The 17,195-nt window shown below is 35.9% G+C and overlaps 1 protein-coding gene and 1 long non-coding RNA gene across 2 annotated transcripts in view; both read right to left on the bottom strand.

The window, feature by feature from the left end:
• Window positions 1-540: 540 nt before the first annotated feature.
• Window positions 541-17,195, bottom strand: part of CMAS (cytidine monophosphate N-acetylneuraminic acid synthetase) — an 18,771-nt gene continuing 2,116 nt past the window's right edge. Inside the window, exons 2-8 of the mRNA XM_017522969.2 lie at window positions 10,669-10,811; window positions 10,363-10,518; window positions 7,773-7,906; window positions 5,651-5,745; window positions 5,120-5,291; window positions 4,167-4,320; window positions 541-1,083 (exon numbers count right to left, since the gene is read on the bottom strand). Coding sequence (XP_017378458.1) covers window positions 893-1,083; window positions 4,167-4,320; window positions 5,120-5,291; window positions 5,651-5,745; window positions 7,773-7,906; window positions 10,363-10,518; window positions 10,669-10,811 — 1,045 coding nt within the window. The 3' untranslated portion in view covers window positions 541-892. The remainder of the gene's footprint in view (window positions 1,084-4,166; window positions 4,321-5,119; window positions 5,292-5,650; window positions 5,746-7,772; window positions 7,907-10,362; window positions 10,519-10,668; window positions 10,812-17,195) is intronic.
• LOC119470253 lies at window positions 6,187-7,766 on the bottom strand. Its single transcript, XR_005199143.1, has 2 exons — window positions 7,505-7,766; window positions 6,187-7,122 (listed from the first exon to the last, which is right to left on the bottom strand). It is a non-coding gene; the product is annotated as an uncharacterized LOC119470253 (long non-coding RNA).

The raw sequence follows: 17,195 nt of genomic DNA, 5'->3' as shown, positions 1-17,195 counted from the left end.
GCGAAACTCTGTCTCAAAAAAAAAAAAAAAAAAAAAAATTACCATTATCTCAGGGGTAACTGCAAATAATTTGCTTCCTCCCAATCAATACATACCTTCGTAACATATACATTTATTTGGATGTTTCTATTTGTATATACTGTTGATCCTTGAACAACATGGGTTTGAATTGTATGGTCCACTTTTACGTGAATTTTTTTAACCACATGCAGATCAAAAATACAGTATTCTCAGGGTGTGAACCCTGCAGTATATGGAGGGCCCACTTTTTGTATATGTGGGTTCAACAGTGCTGACTGTGGTAACTGAGTATGCACAGATTTTCGTGTATGTGGGTGGTCCTGGAACCAATCCCCATGTAGACCGAGGGACCGAGGGACAAATGTATATGCTGTTACATATACGTATGTGAAGTACAATCAGATGCTCTACCCCGGCATCGAGTGACTTGTTTCTCACCAAGATTGATTAATGTTTAAAGGAAACAAAATGCTTGGTACATTTCTTCTATACCAACAAGGCAGTTTTCATCAAGTTTGTGAAATGTAATTTTATTAATAGGAGGGCATGTATTACCATACGCATTGTTCCCAGATAAATAAAATCCCAACATCTCTGAAAGCACACAAACACACAGTTTTACAGGGTACAATACAAAGTGAACTTTGATGATGTTTCTTACTTGCATTTACTAAAAATCTGAGAAAGACTATATAATCAGTCTCTAAATAATTATCTTGCATAAAGAGAAAAGTAGAGCACAATATATATATATCACAAACAAAATCACACTCTCCGTAACATTATGACATGGAATTTTACTTAATCAAAAATAAAAGCAAAGTGGCTGAAGAAGGCAGTATCATTTTTTTCCTCAATATTACACGAATTTCTATTTTTGGCATGAATTATTAACCTTTTCCATTAGTAGGAAAATGTGCTCTGCAAATTCTCGGATGGCACCACGGCCACCATTACATTTGCAAATGTATCCAACAGCCTTCTGGGCAGTGGAACAGGCATCAGCAGGAGCGCTACTTAGGCCCACTCTCTTCAGGCACTCTTCATCAGACACTTCATTGCCTGTCAAGTAAAATAAATACTGAGCAAACATTTAAACAGACAAAGAATATTCTAGCTAAAATAATGCAGACAACCACCAACAGGTAACTCTGGCAACTTCAGTAAGAGCTAAGGGCACTGCATCTAAGAATGCTAAAGATTAGATGGAACAAAAATATTTTACAGTATAATTGAGGTCAAGGGTTTTCCCTAAGCAATAAAAAGTCAACTCTTATCAGCTAGAGAAGAATGGAGCATAATTCCTACCTGCCATATTACAAATTACATATTACATATTACAAATATAAGAAATTTTATATATGAATTCTAAGTTATTTAAATTTTTATTAAGCAAAATTTGAAACATATGCAAGAACCTCAATTTTATATTGAAAAATCATCAGAATTTAAAATCACTTCGTAATATTGTTTTCTGTCCACTGCCCCCTAGTTTTTTGGGGGAGAGGGAGAGGAAGGAATTCCCAGACATCATATTTTAGCCAAAAACTCTTCAGCATTTATCTATAATAGATATAATTTTTTAATCTGATGGAATATCATGAAACCCATAAAATCAATAACGGCTCCTTAATATCCTCTAGTAACCTAGTATATGTTGCGATCTCCCCAGCTGTCTCAAAATTGTCCTTTTATAGTTAACTTATTTGAATCAGGAGTGAACTAAAGTTCACATATGGTCTTTTGTTTATATATATCTTAAATCTCTTTAAATCTCTAATAGTTCTGATTGATATGCCACTTATTAATATTTGCTGAAAATTACCATTTTTAAAGAATAAAAATAAATACTAAATCAACTGACATAATTATATCCTTTTTCTCCTTCTCCATTAACCCCTTTTTTGGAATAGGATGCATTTTAGAAGCTCCCAGTGTCTTCAATTCATCATTCTGAGTAAACTATTACTATATTTTAGACCACATACAACAATAAAATCTTGGTTGAAAAGAGTTTCTTTTAAATTTGTTCTGTGCTTATCTACTGAAATTTTCTCTTTTATTACTAAATGTGTTGAAATTTGAATTGTTTTCACTAAAAGATAATACAAATTAATTATTTGCATATCCAGTCTTTAAACTCTACTTACTAAATTTTACTTATAAAAGTATTGATTTTTTTAAGAAATATATTTTTAGATGTTTATGTCACCCGCATAAACACTGCTGAGTGTTTTTTTTTTTTTTTTTTAAGGCTTGTCTCACTTTTCTTCTGTCAAGGATTTAATTTCCGCATGCCTGTTGTTTTTTGTCTTTTTTCAGTTGCTGAGTGTTTTTTTTTTTTTTTTTTTTAGTAGATATGGGGACTCACTAAGTTTCTCACTAAGGCTGGTCTTAAACTCCTGAGCTCCTGGGATCTGCCTGCTTCAGCCTCCCAAAGTTGCGGGATTGCAGACCTGAGCCATCATGCCTGGCCTGCTCTGTTAAAATAAAAATTTAAATGCTATTCCCTATTTTTTTACTCTCCTTTTAAAGTGTTCCTTTTTTTTTAAATGTCATATAAGTAATACATATTCATGGTAAAAAGATTTTTTTTTTAAAAAAAAAAAGCAAAAAAAATCAAAATCATCCTAATTATCACCATTTGTAGATAATCACTACATTTTGACACATATAATTCTAGAGTTTTACCTATATAAATGATACACTTATTACCATCTGTAGGCACCATGTTAAGCATTTTATATTATCTTTGCTTTTCTTTCTCTTTGTTTTTTGAGATGGAGTCTTGCTCTGTTGCCCAGGCTGGAGTGCAGTGGCGTGATTTTGGCTCACTGCAACCTCTGCCTCCCAGGTTCAAGCAATTCTCCTGCCTCAGCCTCCCGAGTAGCTGGGATTACAGGCACACACCACCATGCCTGGCTAATTTTTTGTATTTTTAGTAGAGACAGGGTTTCAACATGTTGGCCAGGCTGGTCTCGAATTCCTGACCTCGTGATCTGCCTGCGTTGGCCTCCCAAAGTGCTGGGATTACAGGCATAAGCCACTGTCCCTGGCCTGTTTTTCTTTCTAATGGCCTTATAAAATTTGGTTTCTCTTTATATTCTAAGTAGAAAACTAAGGCATATAGAAGCTTGCTTAATATCCCAAAGATACTAACTTTAGCTAGAATTTCTTATATATTCCATTAAAATTGTTTTCTTCTAATAAAAATTGGATCTGTCTTTAACAAACCTTCTGTAGTATTTATGGGCATTGAAACCTCATGTGTGGTTTAAGGGTTATTCCTGAAGTCTCCAGATCATATACTCCCAAAGTTTTCCTGTGCTGCTTATTTTGAGGCTATTACCCTTGTAAATATTTCTTTCATACATGATTTGTAGTTGTTATGCATCTTAATACCTTATTATCAATTTTAAAATGTTGACATCATCAGACTATAAGCTATGTAAGCAGGAAGTTTAAAGTTCCCACAATCATTTCCATGCTGCATATTATCATAGCTAACTGTACATGCATTTGCTTACTATTAAAGTGAAAAACTTATTGCTGTATCTGATCATGCAAATAAATATAGATCACAGCACTGTTTGTAATGGTTGCACAGTATGCCTTTTTAGGGACATTCATTCTATTTTTCGCAGGACATTTAAGTGGGTTCTTTTAACTTTACTATTGGCCAGTTTGTCTTATTTCTTTCCTGGAATTTGAATTTGGAGGAAAAAGTATGTACATTCAATTAACAGCCAAAAATATTCAGTGTAATTCCTATGTACTAGAAATTCTGCTAAGTGCTTTAGTCAGATTATGTTATTAATCCCTACCAGAGCCCTATGATAATAGGTACTCTTGGTATGTCCAGTTTATAGATGAGGAAACATTAATCTTATCACAACTGGCTAATCAGTAGTGTGGTCTGACTTTATAGCTTGTGCTAGTAATCATTCTACATTTGATATATATTATTAAACTAACCTCCAGAAAGACTGTCCCTTTTAACACTTTGATTAGCAGTGTAAGAGAGTTCCTATTTCCCTACAATCATGCCCATTTAAAGGGATGTGCCTTCTGATTTACCTGTTTCTTTTAAAATAAGTAAATAAATCCTGATCCATTTTACTATGGATGAATAAAAAGATACCAACCAAGATATGCCACTTCTTTCCAGCACAGGCCCATTTCTTTTCTCCATTCATCTACAACTGCTAGCTTGTCTGATACACTGACTTCCATTTTGCAATCCAGTTTTAAAGAAGAGAGCGTCTGCTTTGAACAGGACCTTTCTGAGATTAGCCTCACCTTAGAAAAAAGGATCGGAGGGAGAAGGGAAAAATCAGAAAGTGAAGAAAACAGGAATCTTTCATAATAATTAACCTTGTAGATAATCCAAATCACAAATGAGTCATCTTTTAACCTTCTGAAGGCCTAAGAAAACTGATTCTCATTTTAAAATAAAATTAAAGCTTATTTCTAATAGCCCAATCAAGGTGAGACAGTATTTTATTTTCTACAATAGAAAGAATTCTATCTACAGGTAAAAAAAATACAACATATATTGTCTGATACTAATCTAAGATTCTCCTATAGTTCAATTTATCCAGAGGAAAGTCTATAACCTCTCTTGTGTTGCTTAGCAACACATATTTAGGATTTTTAGTGTATTATAATTATCTTAGCCTTCATTGAAAAAATATACTTAAACATTATTTTGAATCAAAAATGTCATTCACAAGAATAAGCTAGATTTTAAAAATCCACAAGATATTTTCTTTTTTTAAAATGGCATACGTATTATCTAGGGAATCTCTTTTGTTGCAAGATCCTATGGGAAATACTAGATAGCTCCCGTTTAAAAAGTATTATGTTTATAGTTACTGAATAAACAAGAAATACTATTTGCTGCTTAACAAATTCCTAATCCAACTCTTCTAAAAGAAGAGTAAAAATAAATGGTATAATAATTTTCTAGGCATATGAAGGTCAAATTTCAGGTATTTTAATAGTTAATATTAAAAATTTAAATCTCTTAATTCCTTGCATGTTCTTCCACCCTGAATCAAAATATTATAAAATACTGCTATATTCAGGGAGCACATACCTCAATACCACTTTTCTTTAATAAATTTATCCCAATAGCATCTTTTACATCATAAGATATTATTTCTTTTTGGTCTCCTGATACATAAATGTGGCCATTGGTGAGACATCCATCAATATTGCAAACCAAAAGTTTTATTTCCTTAAGCTTCTCTTTGCCAAAATAGCCATATCTAAAAGAAACCAAAATAGACCTTTGAGTACAAGTGCAATACTAATCACTCCCTCTCATCTGGCTAAATCAATGAATTAAATGTCACCCTCCATTCAATTATTCAAACATTACTCTTCAAATTTACTTCACATATATATTTCAACTTATAGTGCAATAACTAAAAATTGTATGGTCTAACCAGATAATGTTTCTCAGTTTATTGAATAAGCCATGTAAACACATATTTTACATACATCTTCCTTACATGAACAAAGTAATTACAAAGATCCTATGATGTTTGAGGTTTCAGAAATCAGTATCAAGAAGTATAATTATGAGGACTTACTAGAAAGGCTATACAGATTTGTTTGTTTTTACCTTAATACTCTTTGCTCTGCAATAGGCCAATCAATATCCACATCTATATCCACACTATGCTCAGCTCGCATTTCGTAGTATGCCATTTTTCCACCCTGAAGATAGAACAAATGTCATGAATACAGTTTTTAATATTCACTCACATATAACAGAACTTTAATACAGAACAATGAATTCATTTCTGCAGTACTGAGAAAAACGAGTAACTCAGTAAAATAAGTCACATAAAAATGATTTTTTAATTTATTTTTATTTTTTTGGGACAGGGGTTTCAGTCTGCCACCCAGGCTGGAGTGCAATGGCACAATCACAGCTCATTATAAACTTGAAATCTTGGGCTCAAGTAATCCTCCAACTTCAGCCTCCTAAAGGAGTTGGTACTACAGGTATAAAACACCATCCCTGGCTAAATTTTTAAAAAGTTTTTGTAGATATAAGATCTCTCTACGTTGCCAGGGCTGGTCTTGGAAACCTGGCCTCAAGCTGGCCTCTCAAAGTGCTGAGATGACACCCATGAGCCACCACGCCCAGCTTGATTTTTTTTTTTAAGGAGAAAGCTCACACAAAACAAATAACCTTAACATTTTTCAAATTCTATCTAGTTCAAGTTCTCTATTTTTTTAAAAAAATTAATTTCTATTTTAATATTGAAAAAGCAGAAATGTTACCTCTTCCAGGATTCTGACAACGGGGATTTTGTGGAAATCCCTTAGTTGTATCCTCTTTTTTTTAAGGAAGTCTCTCCTGTCATCATCCAAAAACAGTATAAAGGTTTTTGGAATTTCTGTTCTAATTTGCAACTAACAGGCAACACAGGGGAGGAAATATAACTGTAGTGTCTGTTGTCCACAGTTTTCTTAGATCCCTGAGCTACAGATGAAAATGGCTAATAGTCATCTAAGATATATGTGGACAAAGGCAAGGGCAGTCTCTTGATTCTAGGGCAAGGTGGCAAGAGAAGGGGCCTTTCTTCTGATAGTAATTATTTGAATGACCAGATCAATTACTGGACAATTTCATTTTTTTTTTCCAAATTGTTAGTCTCTTCATAAATCTTGTTTTAATGAGAAACATTTTTCTCCACACTTTAGGAATGGGTTACACCATGGTCCTCCTTAGAAAAGAGCTTAAAAATGTTAGTATCTATGTACATCAAATCTATTTTTTCTGAACACCTAAATTTAACTAAACAGCCAGTCTATAGTTTGCCTATACACTGACCAGATGATCTGTAAAAATGTTTTTCTCTTTTGCTCAGAATAAGAGTCACATTGGAATTTTTATTACACAATGGAGAGGTTTCTCTCGCTCTTTTTAAAAATGCTATTTCTTGAGTAAAATAAGAACCTGAATATAAATCCTGACAGTACCATTTACTAGCTGTTTTTGCCTTGAATCAATTACTTCATTTTCCAGAGATGCAGTTTTCCTCCTCTGTAAAACTGGGTAGAAATGTCCACTTCATTCAGCTGCTATGTAGATTACACAAGATAACATACACAGTGTTTCACATACTCCACAGTACACAGTAAGTAATAAATAATAACTAAAATTAACAAGTTAAGAAATACGTAATGCAACCATGTTGCAGGCTCTAAAATGAAAGACATTAAATCCCTTATTTGAAAATGAGAGAAATGAGAGTCAGGACAGATAAAATGACACTTATTCAAGGTTACATAATAAAAGAGTTAGAATTAGAAGCCCGGTTTCCTGAAGGCCAGGCTGTTACTCTTTTCACCTCTGTGACATTGTTTGTCTTTTTAAAGCAATAGAAGTTATTCAACCCTACAGCCGCAACATAACTATAACACAAACATGGATTACATAGTTTTGAATAAAATAATAGAGTACCAGGACATGTGTAAACATGCAGCACTTGATTCATTTTTTATCACTGTAGCAAAATTCCTTGCATATTTACTGAATGGATTCCAACGATCACTTTGGGGTAAACCTGCAGGATAAATGCCTCAGATGACAAATCTTGTCAGCTATTACCTTTCCTCTGTAGATTGATACTTTACTTTACCATAGAGAAATTGTACCATACTTCTTCCCTAGAACTCAAAGCATGCACACAAAAGAGCTTAAAAGGTTAATGCAGAATGAAGGTACAAACCTGTAAGTAACCCATCTCTATCAAATGTCTTTTAGCAAAATAAAATGAGCCATTTTCATATAATTCTCCATCCCAGTCTTGTCGACGAGGCCGTTTAGCTGGATTTAAATTCAGCGGTTCGGTCACTTCACGAACTAAAAGCAAAAAGTTAGAATAAGTCCATGTTGCTCTGAAGAAAGTGTTAATTTAGTAACCTTAAAAAAGTTAATAAAAATGAACTCAGAATGCAGGGCATTTCTCTATCTAGGTAAATTTTTTTTTTCAGACTGAGTATCACTCTGTCACCCAAGCTGGAGTGCAGTAGCACGATCTCGGCTCACTGTAACCTCTGTCTCCCAGGTTCAAGCGATTCTCCTGCTTCAGCCTTCCGAGTAACTGGGACTACAGGCGCAGGCCACCATGCCTGGCTAATTTTGTATTTTCAGTAGAGACAGGGTTTTACCATATTGGCCGGGCTGATCTCAAACTCCTGACCTTGTGATCTGCCCTCCTCAGCCTCCCAAAGTGCTGGGATTACAGATGTGAGCCACTGAGCCTGGTCTGATAAAGAACTTTTTTCTCACACCTTAAATTCGCTTTAAAGTAGTTTTAAAATACCTATATTCAAATTTGAGCCCTTTAATCTATTTCTCATTCTTTGCATATATAGAAATATGTTATTTATCTGATAAGGTTGAGAACTTGTTTTTCTAGAATTATTACTGAAAATTAAATATTTCTCCATTAAATCATTGAAGATTTTATATTGATGAAAATGTATATGTAACATATTATAGATTCCTATCATTAAAAACATACTAAACATAATAATAAATTATGTTTATGAGTACACATGATAATAAAGGCTCAGTAATGCCAATATTAATGAATAGAACATAGTATAATCAGTGAAGCCTTTGGTATTGCCAAATAGAGATTTCTTTGCCTTTTCACTGAGTTTTCCTCAAATCTGTGTGTGTGTGTGCGTGTGTGTGTGTGTGTGTGTGTGTGTTTGTGTCTGTAACAGCTAGTTATTCTCCAGAATCTTTCTTCGCTTTTTGCTGTCATTTCTGTATGTATAAAGGCTTCTAGGAATAACCTCTACTTACTTGTTTAACTAAACCATCCCCTGTTCAATTCCACCCCAGTGTTTGAAATAACCCAGGAAAAAACCTTAGCGAATACAAATCAAATAGCTAGAGATAACATAGCTCTATAGACCATGGCTACAGAGTAGGGACCAGAACTCTCTTTACTCTCATGAGTGTACAGTCTAGGGTGGAGATAGGTAATAAACCAACTAGATAATTCACTTTGGAGAAAAGGAAAGAGAGGGACAAGTCTTTCCTAGTATCAGTGGCTGCTGTCTTCCTGGGCATATCTGCTGAGTATGAGGAGAAGGTGAAAGAGAGATCAAGCTTTGCATAATCAGAGGGACTCTGCTGAGGTAGGCAAAAACTACATGGGGTTTTAATGGCCTTGTGGACTTCAGTTACAGATTCTCATCTGTAGGAACTACAAACATACAGCTAGTTCTTCCCACCTAATGCTTCCTTCTATAATACTTAGGCTGAGTGTACTGTATGGGAAGCGGGGAATGGGCTGGAAAGCAGGGAGAGATCATTATAGAATTGTGGTCTGCAGATCCCTTAAAGTCTTGTTAGCAAGAGTAGGGGATGGATTTGAGTGTCGGCAACACATACACGATATATCTCCTGATAAGACACCTATACTAAGAGGTGAGATGAAATTAAAGTTTCAACCCAGCCCAACTCCTAATTGGATCAAAGTGATCAGCCCCTTATCCTATCTGCCTGATAGAAGAAAGGTTATACCCCTTCTGGAGGAAAATATGTACTCTAGTGTCTATGCCAGATATACAATTAAACATGAGCCAAATGAAGAGGCAGAAATATGTGACTCACAATCAAGAGAGAAGTAGTCATAGCACAGAACTGTAAGTGACTAGATATTGAAATTTGCAATCAAGGACTTTTGAACAGCTATCAAAAATATGTTAAATTAGAAGAAAAGACTTTTTAAAATGGATTAAAAAATGGAGAATTTCAACAGAAAATGGAATCCTTAAGAAACAACTCAAATGCACACTGCTGAATGGAAAATCACAGTCAGATTTACAGCACACTGGACATGTCAGGCAAAATGCCTAGTAAACCCTATGGAACCCTTCTTATATATGGAGTTACAAATCTGGGGTAGAACTTCAAAATGTCATTCTTGAGATCCTTCGGAACACTTGGGTAGATGCTATTTCCATATAATTTGTATGTTGTTCATCAAACATGTCTAGAACAAACATAAATGTATTCGACCTAGAAAAATGGCATGTCTGCCTCAAAAGGCAAATAGAAATAAGAGGATTAGAATGTCCCTCTGTAAAGAGTAAAGCAAAGAAATAATTTGGTCTAGCTGTGTTGGCTCAATAACAGATTTTGAACTGACTGTAAATGTCATTACCTACTAAAGTAATGAATCAAACATTCTCTTTTATAGCTCCCTTTTTGCTCTCCTCATGCCTAAAGAGTATTTATATACAACGAAAGTTGATTCTCAATAAAATAATCTAAAATAAAGACCGATAAGACATTACCTCCTTTCTGAATTTCACTCCATCGAAACTGATGGCGTCTCACAACAGAGAAAACAGAATCATATCCTTCTTCTCGAATCATTTCTGCAACTTTCTGAAGATCAGTAGGATGTAAACATGGAGAAGTAGCTTGAATATTTCCTACAATGTCAACCTCTTAAAAAGACAAGAGAAATGAAAAGGATATTTAAAAAAAAGTTCCTTGCAAGCAAGTAATATTAAGGTTTGGAATTCAAATGTTAAAACAAGTCTCACAAGATGATAAAGGAAGTAGAAAAGTACATAAAAGTTTGAATAAACTCATACCATTATGATAATTAAGAAATTCTATGATGGCATCTAGTGAGGTAGAGCTGTCTTTTGAAACTTCAGAACTTCTTCGATGAACTTGTGCACCAAACTGTTTGGCCACATTCTCAATTTCATCGTGGTCTGTCGAAACCCATACACTGTTCAGATATTAAAAAACAAATGAAACAGCCAAATCAAAACAAATCATTAACAATTAAATGGAGCTCTGTAACCATAAAATACAGCTTATGTAATGTGAGAATTGTTTTTGGACAATGATAATAATGTTAAAGATCCAAAGGAGTATAAAATGTAAGAAATTATAAAGTATTTTGTGTATAAATATATTAATAAATAAAAATCCAGTCCTAGAAGTTCTTTATTTTTTTTTTGAGATGAAGTTTCGCTCTTGTTGCCCAGGCTGGAGTGCAATGGCGCGATCTCGGCTCACCACCACCACCACTGCCTCCTGTGTTCAAGCAATTCTTGTGCCTCAACCTCCCGAGTAGCTGGGATTACAGGCATGCACCACATACCCAGCTAGTTTTTGTATTATTAGTAGAGATGGGGGTTTCTCCATGTTGATTAGGCTGGTCTCGAACTCCCGACCTCAGGTGATCTGCCCGCCTTGGCCTCCCCAGAGTGTTGGGATTACAAGCATGAGCCACCTTGCCCGGGTCAGAGATACTTCATAAAACGAAACAACCAACAGACACTGGGGCCTACTTGAAGGTGGAGGGTGGAAGGAGGGTGAGGATCAAAAACCTACCTATCAGGTACTATGCTTATTACCTGGATGACAAAATAATCTGTACACCAAACCCCTGCAACATGGAATTTACCTCTGTAACAAACCTGCCATATACCCCTGAATGTAAATTAAATGATTTTTAAAAAGCACGAGAAGTCAAAGCTAAAGAAAATTTAAAATCTTGCTTACTCTCCATCCAAGTCCAAAATATTGTATAAAATATTTTAATATACTTGCTAAAAAAAAAAATGGACCTGGCTTAGTCAAACCCTAAAGATAAAACAGTTTCAAGCTTAGAAGAGAATAAATGCCCAAGTCTGGGCTCAAAAAACAATTGGATAATACAACTCTTTTTTAAACAAACAATGGATATATATATATAGAATCAGCTGGGTTATAGCCATTGATAACAAGAAACATGGAGAATGTGACTTCATTGGCTCAAGAAAATTTAGCTTAATATTCAAATGCAGGTTACACAGTTGCCTATTTAGACTTTATAAAATGATGACGAGACAAAATGCTATTTTGGGGAGGTATACCAGTTTCTATTGAAGTTTTGTTTCCTGGACAGTCACAAATTCCTGTAGAAGCAGAAGATGTGAACACTACTCTAGCCACAATGTTTGGTCGGGCCTGGAGGCTCACACCTGTAATCCCAATACTTTGGGGAGCTGAGGTGGGTAGATCACCTGAGGTCACAAGTTCGAGACCAGCCTGGCCAACAAGGTGAAACCCCCTCTCTACTAAAAATAGAAAAATTAGCTGGGCATGGTGGTGCATGCCTGTAATCCCAACTACTAGGGAGACTGAGGCAGGAGGATCACTTGAACCTGGAAGGCAGAGGTTGCAGTGAGCTGACATTACGCCACTGCACTCCAGCCTGAGAGACACAGCGAGACCCTGTCTCAAAAAAAAAGACAAAAACCAAAAAAACCCCACAATGTTTTAGTAGTGATTTATTCAAAGGTATCTTAATGACTTACAGTCTTTGGGGTGTGTGTGTGTGTGTGTGTGTGTGTGTGTGTGTATACATATAAAATGTGTGTGTATATATATGTATATACATATAAAATGTGTGTGTATATATATGTATATACACATACACACACACACACATATATATATATATATATTTCCTTTTATCCCACTCTTTCGATATCTACTGAGGGAAAGATGAACTGTATGTTTTGTTTGTTTTTCTGACAGTCTTGCTCTGTCACTCAGGCTGGAGTGCAGTGGTGCAGTATCTGCTCACTGCAACCACCACCTCCTGGGTTCAAGCAATTCTTGTATCTCAGCCTTCCGGGTAGCTGTGATTACAGGCATATGCCACCACACCTGATTAATTTTTTGTATTTTTAATAGAGATTTTGTTTTGCCATATTGGCCAGAATGGTCTTGAACCCCTGACCACAAGTGATACTCCTGCTCAATTACCAAGAGTGAAAAGAAAGTGAGAAACTAAAGAAAATTTTCTAACATCCCTGGATTTCATTTATTTATTTCATTTATTCCCTTTAATATTTATAGAAGGATTTAAATCAAGGAATAAAGTCAGAAAAAAAAATCAAAGGAAGCCTAGCAAACAAGATGAGCCACTGGCTAGGGGTCAGGAGTCCCGTGATATCTACTCATGTCACTCTGTGCAAGGCAGAACATAGGAGCCCCCATTTTCCTCCATCTTGAAATCTGAAATAATGGGAAAAAAAATTCTCTCTGAAATGTCATAGTCAAAGGTATATAACAAAGTAAAGTACGAATAAAAACCTAGTGCATTTTTAAAATAGAGAAGGTGAGGGGAGGATGATAAGATGTAATTAGAATACAGTAAAAGATAAACAGGGAAAGCAAAAAAAATAGTGATTTGACATCTAATTTACGTTATTAATTGAAATAAATTACTGAAACCTGATTTTTACTGCAATGAAAATTCAATACCAGAAGGTTTAGTAGTCTTTAAGAAATGTTTAAAAGGTAAGTTAAAAAAAAAATAGAATTTTGGAGGAGGTTTGCTTTTTTTCCTTCTTCCCTTCTTTCATTCATTCATTCCTTCATTTATGAACTATTTGCTGAGTGCCCATTCTGTCCCAGGCATGATTCTGTGCACTAGGGATATAATAATGTATACAGTTTATTTTCTTGAGAAAGTCTTGGCCTATCAATAGAGACTGAGGCCAATATAGCACTGCAATTCTCTTTAAACCATCAGGAAAAGAGAAGTGAGATCAATTAGGTAACTATGCTCTTTTCAATGCTTTATTTTTTACAAAGTACTTTCGAAGTGCCTGCTATATATCAGGTGCTCAATATAGATCTGCTGAATGAATGAAACAGTAAGAGGTTAAGAGGATGGGTTCTGAAGGAAGAGGTTCAATTCTTACTCCACCACATACTAGCTATATGACCATGGGAAAAATCCATAATCTCCCTCTGCCTCAATATTCAGTAAAATGGAGGTAAGTAATAATAGTGGGTACCTCATAAAGTTGTTTAGAGGATTAAATATAAAGCATTTACCACAGAATAAACATTTAATAAATGTTATCTGTTCAAAATACTTAAATAGGAATGGTAATAAAGTAACAACTACTCTGTCTCACTTAATCCTCACACTCAATCTTCAGAAGGTAGCCTGAAGTTCTGCTTCCAGACCTTCAAAATTCCAAATGTCTAATTTGTATGCATTATGTAGGGCAATTACACTATGAAAAAATATGAAAATAGTATGCCATACGTACACTTAAAATCCTATGATCACCACCTATGAAAGGACTAAGTGAGTAGATAATTTTCCTTTAGTTTAGGGACATAAGATGAGGATGGGCAAAAGAGAAATGAACAAGTGAACAAACAGGCCAGGTGAGCAGAGTGAATGTCAAAGTCTAATGCCAATGGATTTAGCCTCAAATGACCACATCTAACAGGACCAACAGGAATGTCAACCATGGTGTTTATGACAACTATTTTAAATCATAAGCTGCTATTTTACAGATAATAACAGCATAGGCCTTTCACTAATCAAAAATCTATAAGCATAAAACTAAAGCATGTTTATTTTTCACAAGTATGTTAGGCAACACTTACAAATCAATTTCTTCTGAGGTTTACTTACACAGCACTGAACCACTGTTGAAAATTAAGCTCTTACAAAATCAACTCTGGCAATAACTCTGTACTAAAGGAAAAAAATTATCTCAGCATTTTTCTTAACTGCTAACTAGCCTAGTTAGTATGCAAAGTTAACAACCTTGAAAAGTACTGTTAGCTTTGATTCTGAGCAGGCCAGAGAAATCTGCCTCAATTAAGTCAAATTGTGGTTGTGAACAAAATAATCTCAAAGGTATCTTCTAGCCTTGAAAAACACAAATCAGACAGCTACAATTTTCTTCAGTTCTCTCCTAAGGTAAATATTTTTTGAAGGAAGAAAGGAGAGGGTAAGAGACAGGAAGGGTGCTCCAGAGTCCTCCTACAACTTCACAGTAAGTCAACTGAATTCAAGGCAACACATTTTAATGATCTAATATATAAACCATACCAAGATGAATAAGAGGGTACTTGCTCACAGAAGCTTTTCACCTTGTATGGCAGGAGTCTCCCCAGGCCAAATTCTGCCCACTCCTCCGCCTGTGTCTGTAACATTTTATTGGAATACAGCCACACACTTTCACGTGTCAGGTACTATTCTAAGGGCTGCACACAGATTATCTCACGTAATCCCCTCAACAAGCTTGTGAGGTAGACACTTCAGTACATGTTACAGATGAAGAGACTGAGGCACAGAGAGGTTAAGCGATTTACCCAAGGTTGCACAGTTAATACATGGTGATGCAAGAATTCAAATCCATAGTTTGACTTCAGGGTCTATGATCTGATCTTCCTGCATAGGGCATGCACTAAATGAAGGTACAAACAACATTGTTATGTACGGAGAAACAAAGGCACTATTACTTTTCACTGAGGGATCAGTAAAGGCTTCGTGCAGGAAGAAGGGCTGGTCCCTTGTATTACCTTTTGACCTAATCTTTCCAGATCCATGGAAATGATGACAAACAACACATAGCCACAAAAATTGAACAGAGTAAATTCACATGATACTGTAAGTTAGCAATATATTCATTTTGCTAGGTATTTTTTTTTTTTTGAGACAGTGTCTTGCTCTGTTGCCCAGGCTAGAGTGCAGTGGCCCAATCTCAGCTCACTGCAATGTCCGCCTCCTGGGTTCAAGTGATTCTCCTGCCTTAGTCTCCAGCTACTCCTGAGTAGCTGGGATTACAGGTGTGTGTCACTACATCTAATTTTTGTATTTTTGGTAGAGATGGGGTTGTGTCATGTTGGCCAGGCTGGTCTTAAACTCCTGGCCTCATGTGATCGGCCTGCCTTTGGCCTCCCAAAGTACTGGGATTACAGGTGTGAGCCACCATGCCCAGCCAATTTTATTTCTTCTAATCGCCACTATTAATATAGTGACAAATATCACACGTGGCTTGAAGAAGTATAAAACATTATCCCTATGGTCAATGAGCTTATACTCTAGTCTAGATGTATTAAATAAAACTAAAAACTAATTGGTACAAAAAAGTTGATACTAGAGTCATTTTTTTTTTTAACAGAAATTTTGTACAAATGCTAAAATGTGGAAACGGGAAAATCACTGATCAATATATACACGTTTTTCAATCATTTCATAGAAAAATCCTCAATGCCTACTGTAATGGCTGGTTGTTGGGTTTTGACCAACGAATCTATTCCCCCTCACTTTTGATAATTGTACTCCAGTGTTCCTCTTGATGAACCTGTCATGTCGTTCAGTGGGGGCTGCATTGTTGGGTCCAAGAGTGGAAGATGCAACTATACTGTACCAATACAAGCACTGTGTTCTACTTGCCATAGTGACTGGTTTAAAAATAAGCAGGGTATCCAATGGGGCACGATGAAACTTGTTAAAGCTTTGAGGAGAGTGCTCCTTCTGACTACATTTAAACTGGGAAGAATATGAGGCCCGGTATCAAAGATAAATAAAGTCAGCGACTAAAGTGTTAAGGACACATTGTATTGTTACTACTGCAATAGGGAGAAAGAGTCCAGAGTGAAACGCATTCACAGTCCCAGAGAACAAAACGCTGGAGTAAAGGCTAAGGTGTGCTGAGGAAAAGGCACTGAGGGGTACTCAGGGGGATTAGTCCATGTGACTAGGCCATCTGGATTTGCTAACTGGTGCTTATCTGGAAGAGAAACAATCTTCTATCTTTATGAAAGAAGGCAATTGAGCAAGTTGAAGCAAGGTGTCCACTGAACTTAGCACCTTATCTTCCCAGAGGGACTAGGAAAGAGAATGAGAGTTATTTTCTAGAAAGCTCCTGTTTTATTGAGACAGGGTTCTTGGGCTCTCAGGTCCTCGAGGAAACAGTTTTGTGTGTTAGATTCACATCTCAAAGAGCAGAGAAAGTTTTCATAATTGCAAGCTTTCTAAACTAACTGTCTAAAGAGTTCAGGGGCCTATCACCAAGTTTTTCCTGGAACAATCAGGAAATTCGGGCAGCTTTGAGCCTCTTCAGGTAGGCATTTTAAGGGAACCTGACATCATCCTAAGGACATGGCTTTAAGCAGCTAGAAGCCATGACAGGGCTTGGTCAAGTCTCTTGGTGCAGAGGTTTGGAGCAAGTCATTACATACCCTGAGAGTTGAGCAGTTCTCAGTACAACCACCTTGAAGCTTTCTTCATAAAGTGTCTATCCATAAATAAGAAACTGAGGATTCTGGCAACAAAGCACACCGTCCTCTTAGCCTG

This window comes from Cebus imitator, unplaced genomic scaffold (genome assembly GCF_001604975.1).
Source record: "Cebus imitator isolate Cc_AM_T3 unplaced genomic scaffold, Cebus_imitator-1.0 Scaffold25, whole genome shotgun sequence".
NCBI classification, from domain to species: Eukaryota; Metazoa; Chordata; class Mammalia; order Primates; family Cebidae; genus Cebus; species Cebus imitator.
The sequence above is the reverse complement of the archived record's forward strand: the minus strand, read 5'-3'. Positions and strand labels throughout refer to the sequence as shown.